This window comes from Thalia democratica, chromosome 6, assembly GCF_965202585.1.
Source record: "Thalia democratica chromosome 6, ktThaDemo2.hap1.1, whole genome shotgun sequence".
Lineage (NCBI taxonomy): Eukaryota > Metazoa > Chordata > Thaliacea > Salpida > Salpidae > Thalia > Thalia democratica.
In genome coordinates, this window is record NC_139170.1 from 63607287 (window position 1) to 63616121 (window position 8835).

At 24.4% G+C, this 8835-nt stretch overlaps 1 protein-coding gene across 1 annotated transcript; it reads left to right on the forward strand.

The window, feature by feature from the left end:
* Positions 1-365: 365 nt before the first annotated feature.
* On the forward strand, positions 366-8307 carry LOC145839301 (uncharacterized). Its single transcript, XM_082946898.1, has 3 exons — positions 366-534; positions 871-940; positions 7650-8307. The coding sequence occupies exons 1-3, from the start codon at positions 366-368 to the stop codon at positions 8305-8307; spliced, it is 897 nt and encodes a 298-aa protein (XP_082803024.1).
* The last annotated feature ends 528 nt before the right edge of the window (positions 8308-8835 follow it).

Below are 8835 nucleotides of genomic sequence, written 5' to 3' on the forward strand. Positions count from 1 at the left end.
TCAAAGCTATGTTTCTTTTGTTTCAAATAACGTTAAACAAAATTAAATGATTTTTTAAGTGTATGAGTCCAAAAACAAACACAAGCAAATATATTGAATTTCAATTACTATACTAATACATATACGCATGTAAATATAGTCACCACTATTATAATATTTAATGCAGATGATAGTTTGTTAACTTCATAATATAAATTTTTATTGCTTTAATATAATAAAAAATTTTAAAAGAGGTTAAGTTTCTGTTAACTAATAATAATATAACAAACAAAGATGATTGTTTTGTTATTTATAAGTGCTTGGTATATTTATCTGATTATTAATGGAAATGTAAAGAGTTAAATTAAATAGAATTTTACAGCAGTATGGTTGATACTATATTTGCAAATAATGATTCAGTTAATAAACCAAACACTTGTGAAACTTGTGGGAAGAATTTTTCAATTAAATCAAACCTGACGCAGCATGAAAGAATCCATTCAGGTGAAAAGCCATACAAGTGTGATGTTTGTGAAAATAGTTTTATTCAAAAAGGTTATTTAAGAAAGCATATGTTGGTACGTAGTGGTATAAAAGAATTTCAATGTTTTGTTTGTTTAAAAGAATTCGCATATAAACAAGTATTAGAGCGGCACATGGTTACTCATACTAAAGAAAAAGATTTTAAATGTGAAGTTTGTGACAAAAGATTTACTCGAAAAGGTAGTGTAAAGACACACATGTTACTTCATACGGGTAAGAAAGATTATCAGTGTGAAGTTTGTGAAAAGAATTAATCTCGTAAACATAATCTAAAACGACATATGTTGACTCATACTAAAGTTAAACCTCATGAATGTGATGTTTGTAAAAAGAAGTTTTCACGGAAAGGAAGTTTAGTTGAACACTTTAGAATTCACTTAGGAGAAAAACCATTTGGTTGTGCAAAATGTGGAAAATGGTTTACTCAAACATCTAATCGAAGTTATCATATACGATCTCACCATAGTGAGTTAAGTAAAGAGCAGCAATCAGAGCTACAATGTAAAATACAAAGAACGATTGTTCATGACTACCTTAAGTCAATATCTGAATACAACTGTAAATATTCTTAGCACTGTTATGAAATTTAAATGTATAAATTAGAGAAAAATTTATTTAGATGTATAGTTTTGATTACCACAATTTATAAGTTGACAGTAATTTGTTATTTTAAAGTTAATTTAATTGCTATAATATCTGAAACTATTTGCACATAATAACATTCATAAAAAAATAAACTTTATTCAAATTTTTTAAAACTTATTTCTTTCAGCAACCAATAAAGTGTTTTAACTTTACTTTTATTGGTATACAATGACGTTGAATGAAAAAACAAATACAGTTAAAGTTGGTTAAGAGTCAAATTGAATATTTTCAAAAACAGTAGCAAAAAATTAGTAGAATAATTTGTTAAAAAATTTCAAAACTCGTTTAGCTGGTGTAATCAACTATTTTTATTTAAAGTAATAAGTTTACTGAGAGTTTACTTAATCTTAATAACTTTCGTATATTTTTCGTATCTTTATTCCTGATGATATATGATTTTTTTGTAATTATTTTTAACAAACTTTAAAACCATTTAGATTCAATTTCTTTAATGCTAATTTGGAACATTTTATTTTATTTTGAAAGTAAAGCAAAAGAACGTTATATAGAATAAAAAAAATCCAAGTTAGCTTTAAAGAAATTAAATCTAAATGGTTTTAAAGTTTGTTAAAAATAATTACAAAAAAGCCATTCAAGCCAAGTTCACGCTCGTTTATTATTATGAATAAAAGTTGATTGATGACGCAATAATAACACACATGTTTTATTACATGCTGGCAGACATTTTCTGTGTTTTTGGGCGACTGAGGTTCTTTTTTTGGTCATTATTGGATTTATTTCAATTAAATTGCCGGGTTGTAAGTTTTTTAAAGTTTAGAGTGGTTTTTTGATATTTCCCGAGCACAATAAAACTGTAAGCCAAAAAATCAAAAGTGGCCGAAAAAGTAAGCACCCTAAAGATGATTAAAGATGAAAGAATATTAAATGTAGTTTGTTTCGAGTTTACAACTTTTTTGTTATTGTGAAATATAATACATACTTTGTAATATAAAAATCAAAATAGCTATTCAAATAGCAAATGTTTAAATGTTAAACTACAACGAAGTAAACGATTTTCAAAATATAAGTATTTTGTTAGAACTCAAATTCAATCAAAATTTATGAAAAGTTAAGTAAATGACAGCGAATTAATTAATGGATTATTTAAAATTATTCGGTAGGTTTCGTTGAGTATAAGGTGTAAATCTTTTATGTACGAATGCAGGTAGTAAAGCAAATTGTTGCGACGTTCGCAAAATTTCTAACAATTTGTAGACAATTTGTAGTAACTAGTTAATAATTACTCCATACTTTGCACAATATTAGATTTTATAAGATTTTTTGTTCACTATTGGAAGTACTAAAGTTGTATGCGGCGCAGGAATCAATATACACCCTCCCATTATTAAAACACCTCTGATTCTTCAAATAAACTAAAAAAGATGCAGATGTAAACAAAAAACTAAAATAAATAATATAATAGTTGTTACAAGTATAAAGCTCTTCGAAGTGTCTTAAAAATGTTTTACAACAGTTTATAAGTGCATATTTAAAATAAAATTTTTAATTAGTAGTTAAAATAAAGTTTTAATTATTGATACAGCTACTAAAATATTTTTCCTGGACATCACGTTGTTATACATATAATTTTTCAAAACATGCAGTTAGCTTAAAAGAATGGTGAAGTTTTGAGAAAACTATTAAAAAAATTCATTCTTAATTATTTAAAAACTATTTGCACTTCTAAATGGACAATATTTTTCAGTTGTTTTTTGTTAACAAAACTAGGTCATATAGTTTGTTTTGAATAAAATTGAATGTTTGCCGTCCAATTTTAATTCAAAATAAATTAAACTTAAATATTGAAAATATAACAAGACATATTTCATGTTTTCTTAAACTTATTTAAGTACTTTTGTAGTAATGCTTATCAAAAATTATATCTTACTATAACTGAATTAAGATAAAATTATACTGTAGATTAAAGTTTTAATGACGCAATAATCGAATGTTAAAACTAACTAAAAGCTTATGCTAAAGAACTTTGCTGTAGTAATAAAACTCGTTAGATTAAAATCATACTCAAATAAACAACCGATAAAACTACACTTTGAAAAAAAAATTAACAGGAAACTAATTACTTTAAATTTATTTAATATAAGGATTTCAAAAGTCTAGTATACAAACTTTTTCTGCTTACTTAAACTGGGCCTTAAAAATTGAATGCATAAGGCTTTCAGAATATGTAGTTGAAAAGAGTTCTCTGCTCTCACTAAATCTAAAAAGTTCTCAATTTTATAGTTTTTAGCACACTTCTGATTGTCCAACAAATGTTGCCCAATTGCCGAGAAGTATTTTTTTGTTGGTTTCTCCGAACGAACATCAAACCAGCTTTTTCAAGATTTTTAGATCATGCTAATCGATTCTTACATTAAACCTTTGAAGATTTATTTTCCAACGTAGTCACTAACAATTTGCTTATTAAGTATTGAATAATATTTTTTACTTATTATACTTAGATGGAACATTGGACTAGATGTTCCGACTGATGAAACAAATTATATAACAATTACGGTAATTTTTTTTATTTTAAGTTTTTATTTAAAGTGACGTTTATGGGTTTTAAATAAAAACTTTATTAAGATTTTGTTGTTTAATTAAGCTTTCGGTTTAGTTTTATATGTTTTTTTATACTTATCTAAACAACTAAATTAAATAACATAATTTACACTTAATCTATATTTGAGTAAATGCATTTATAAAACAACTAAATTTTTCAACAACACATATAACATTACAAACATAATTTATTTAAAGAACATATTTCATATGTTAAACTTAAGAAAACAAACTTGCTCTATAAATTTTTTCCTTATTTTTATTTAAATTAGTTATAAAAGTAAATCCAGCACTCATAATTTTAAAAAATATATGTATACAAGCTTACATAGTCTTTATAACAATCGTTTATCACAAATGGTTGTGTAAATAGAAGTTTTATACATATAAATTAATTGAATAAAGAAATTACTATACATACAAAGCAAACTGATTTATAAACTAATTAAATAAATACAGCTAGTTAAATCAATATTACCTAGAAATATAATATAATAACTAGAAACATCAAATGTATTAATTTGTTAAGCAATAAAAAAAATACAACTAGTTTTTTTAATAAGTTTAAAGTCTCGACAGACTAAATTTTTACAGTTAGGGAAAATTAACTTTTTTGAGGATTTTTAAATCATCAAATAAATTGTATTTTGTTATCTACTCTTAATTGACTTATTTCGTTACTCATTATATGTGTAGATGAATATTTTTGTAGGAAATAACAGCTCTGCATTGCTAAATAATAATAAAGAAAATAAATTTAGCAATGCAGAGCTAGGTGTAGATTTTCAATTAAGTGTATTTTTCTTATTTGTATTCAAGGTTTTTAAATCAAGTTTTGAAGAAAGTTAATTTAAATATTATAAAAAGACTTAAAAACAATTTACTTTGGTTTTTTGAAATATAATGCGTTAAAAACAATTATATCTGCATAGAATAAAGACCAATAGTTCTGAGTAAAGTAAGTAACTTTGATAAATCAATAACACCACTATCACAATTATTTAAAGAAAGTTAATTTTTAGTATTCTTTGTCTAGTTTATAAACATTTTTTGTATTTCAACAAAAAACATCGGCGAAAGTCTGCACAACAGAAGTCCGGACTGTCGTTTGCCATGAGACAAGCTAAAGTTTAACAGAAGGGTTGATCATGCCAATGTTTTTGTGTTTATTTTTAAAAATATCAAAAATGCGAAAATGCTTTTCTCCTAAATGAATTCTAAAGTGTGTTACTAAATTAAATTTTAGCAAAATTTTCTTCTTGCAAATATCACATTCATGGGCTGTTAATTTCGTATGAGTCAACATATGTCGTTTTAAGTTTTCTTTCCGTAAAAACTTTTTCTCACAAACCACACATTGATGCTCTTTTATTCCAGTGTGAACTAACATATGTCTCTTTATACTACCTTTTTCAGTAAAACTTTTGTCAAACAAATATCCCATTTAAATCCTTTTCTTTAGTGTGAGTAACCATGTGCCGGTTTAAACCTAATTTTTGAGCGAATTTTTTCAAACAAACATAACATTGAAAATCCTTCTTACTATTATGTACCAACATGTGAGTTGTTAAATGAGCTTTTCGCTTAAAATTTTTATCAAAAACATCACAATTGTATGGTCTTTAACCTGTATGAACTCTTTGATGTATCTTAAGACTTGATTTAGTTGTAAAATTCTTCCTACAAGTTTCACATGTTGTTGGTTTATAAACTGAATCATTATTTTCACGCTTGTCATTAACCATACTGCTGTAAAACTGGTAAAATGTAAAATATATTTTAGTTAGTTTTTATTTCTATTTATTATCATTACTAAGCATACGACTTGCAAAACTTTTTATGTAGTAAAATATTTAGTTTTATTGATAAAATATATCAATAATATATAAAACAAAATAAAAACAATTTTCTTTTTTCCCCATTTTTGTATATATTAGTTCGGCAAATCGTCGATGACTTGTTAGATGGTTTTTTCAAATATCTACTTACATTAGAATCCATCACCGATTGCTTAACACTTATCAAACAGTTATAAAAATGCGAAGAACTATAGTGGTATTGACTTTTTAGTTATAAATAAAACGCGTAATAGTTTACATCCAAGTGTTTTAGAAAAAACCACAAAATATTAGCATTCACTTTCTAAATAAATTTCTAAAAAATATTTATTTAATGTTATTGATAGAATACTTCATCTTTATTCTGAAAACTGTTAATTTTAATTTTTTAAACTAAAACAATTTTGGTTTGACTAATTAAAATTCACAAATGACAACTTTTAATTCATTGCACAAAATATTAACATTTTTCTAAATAATATCAGAGCAATTATAATGTATAATTTCCTAATTGTTAATAATATTCTTAACACTTATTTTCAAAAGTCAATATTAATAAACTTAATTAAACTTCTGTGAAAAATATTTAATGGCAACACTGTTGAGCCGAAATTATTTTTTACATTAGTTTAAGTTATGAGTAACTCTATAATTTAATATAAATGTAAAACTTGATTGATCTTATTCTAATCAACTGTATTCTGACGAATTGTTTGTTATTTATTTGAAGTTTATCCTTAAACCTGTAAAAAATCTCAAGTCCAAGTTGTTTATTACTCGTACAAAAATGGACTTATAAGAAGTTTAATGTTGTTTTTTTTTAATAATTTTATACTAACTAAACGTACTAAGAAATAATTTAAGTATAAACTTTGTTAATATAAAAAGGTTAAAAGTTATATCTGATTTGTATTAAATAAAATATAAAAAAATTTAATCACTTTTGTAAATGTACTTATACCTCAAACAAAAGCAAATAAAAAAGATTTCAATTTATATAGTAACTCAAGTAGGAAAATTAATATACTTTAAACATTGTATAATAAGAGTTCGGCAATCGTCGATGACCTGTTAGATGGTTTTTTAAATATCTACTTACATTAGAATTCATCACCGATTGCCTAACACTTATCAAACAGTTCTGATTATGCAAAGAACTATAGTGATATTGACTTCTATGTTATAAGTAAGCGCGTAATAATTATCATCCAAGTGTTTTAGAATCTTTACGTATAAAACGTTTAAACCTAATTTATGAAAGCAACAATACGTTATAGACTAATCTTTAAAAGGTGTTACCTTAGTGTTTGTTTTGTTATTGTTTATATAAGTTTGCTTATTTTAGTTAAATTAATAACTATTTTATTTGTAATTGTATAACTATAAACTGTTAATCTATCTCTAATTAATTTTGCTATTATTTTTTGATGAAACCTCTGCTTATTTTTTAAAAATTTAATTCAAAATTAATTGCTAACAAAAGTAATTGATAATGGTTAGCTAAAATCTGATTTATTTAATAAAAATTTTTTAGAATAAATCATGTCCCAAACTTCTGTTTAGTATATGTAGTACAAAAAAGTTATATAACATACTTTAAAGTTTTATACTATTTTACGCAAAAAACAGTTCCGTAAACTTAAAAATACACATATTCAACCATGATCTTTTTAAATTAAATAAAAACTCATAATTTCAAAAACTATTCGGTTTTTGTTAATTGATAATAGTATAATTAGTCATGGCTTACGTTAAAAAAATATAAATGAATTGTTGAAAGGCTACAAGTGCTTGATATGTGTGAAAAAAAAAAAAGTTTTGTTGTTTTGTTTTTTTTTTATATATTATTTTTACATTTTTATCATTAAAACTTAATATTTTATTACATGAAAAGTTATGCAAGTTGTATGCTTAGTAACGTTAGTAGTAAAATAAAAAAAAAACTAACTAAAACATATACACTCAAACCTAAATGTACATATATTTTTACTTTTTTTTTCAGTTTTACAGCAGGATGGTTAATAATAAGCGTGCAATTAATAATTCAGTTAATAAACCAAAAACATGTGAAACTTGTGCGAAAAGTTTTTCAACTAAATCAAGTCTTACGAGGCATAAAAGAATTCATTCAGGAGAAAAGCCATACAAGTGTGATGTTTGTGATAAAAGTTTTAATCAAATAAGTAATTTAACAGTTCACAAGTTGATACATAATGGTAAAAAAGACTTTCAATGCTTTGTTTGTTTAAAATCATTTGCTCAAAAACGTGATTTAAATCGGCATATGGTTACTCACACTAAAGAAAAAATCTTTAAATGTGAAGTTTGTGAAAAAAGCTTTAGTCGAAAATTTCATGTAAAAACACACATGGTAGTTCATTTCGGTATAAAGGAACATCAGTGTGAAGTTTGTGACAAAAAATTTTCTCGAAAAGGTGATTTGAATAATCACATGTTGACTCATACCAAATTAAAAGCTCACGAATGCGATATTTGCAAGAAGAAGTTTTCACATAAAAGTAGTTTAGTCAATCATTTTAGAATTCATTTGGGAGAAAAACCTTATGGATGTGCAGAATGTGGAAAATTGTATACTCAAGCTTCTGGTCGAAATCATCATATACGTACTTGCCATAAGGAACTTAGTAAAGAAAATCAATCAGAACTGAAATGTAAAATACAAAGAAGCATTGTCTATGACTACCTTAAAACAATTTCTGAATACAATTCAAATTATCCTTAAAATAGCAGTTTTTTTTATAAGTATGAATAAGATTGAAAAATTGAATATATTTTAAATGATATAGAAAAGTTTTGATTACATATACAGTGATTTACTTATTTTATTAATTTATATGTTCCTTGTACTAGTTTTATAACCTATAAAAAGTATGAAGGTTACCAAACTCTTAAAAGATACGTTAGCTCAAATGGCAAAAATTAAAACATATATAATACTTTAAACTACAATTTAGTATTTACTTGTTTGTTTTATTATTTTAGTTCGTACAAATTTTAATAAAACAAAATTGCATTAGGAAGTGAATTCATTTTCGTTAAACTACTGAACTAAATTTTTAATGTTTTCAAAACTAAGGTTACGATTTTAATTCAAGGAATATTTTAACTAGTTATTTAATAGGTAACCTTATAGGATTAAATTCATACCTTTTATTTAATTAATTTTAAAATTTAGAAAAATAAACTTTATTTTAAATCAAATCAATTGTTTTAGTTTTTTGAAATTACACACGAATTTTCCACAAATTTT

Coding starts and splice junctions, on each gene's coding strand:
- LOC145839301 (XM_082946898.1), top strand. CDS start 366: ATGGTTGATACTATATTTGCAAATAATGATTCAGTTAATAAACCAAAC. Junction 535..870: donor AAATAGTTTTATTCAAAAAG/GTTATTTAAGAA, acceptor TTTCACGGAAAG/GAAGTTTAGTTGAACACTTT. Junction 941..7,649: donor TGTGCAAAATGTGGAAAATG/GTTTACTCAAAC, acceptor TTGTGCGAAAAG/TTTTTCAACTAAATCAAGTC.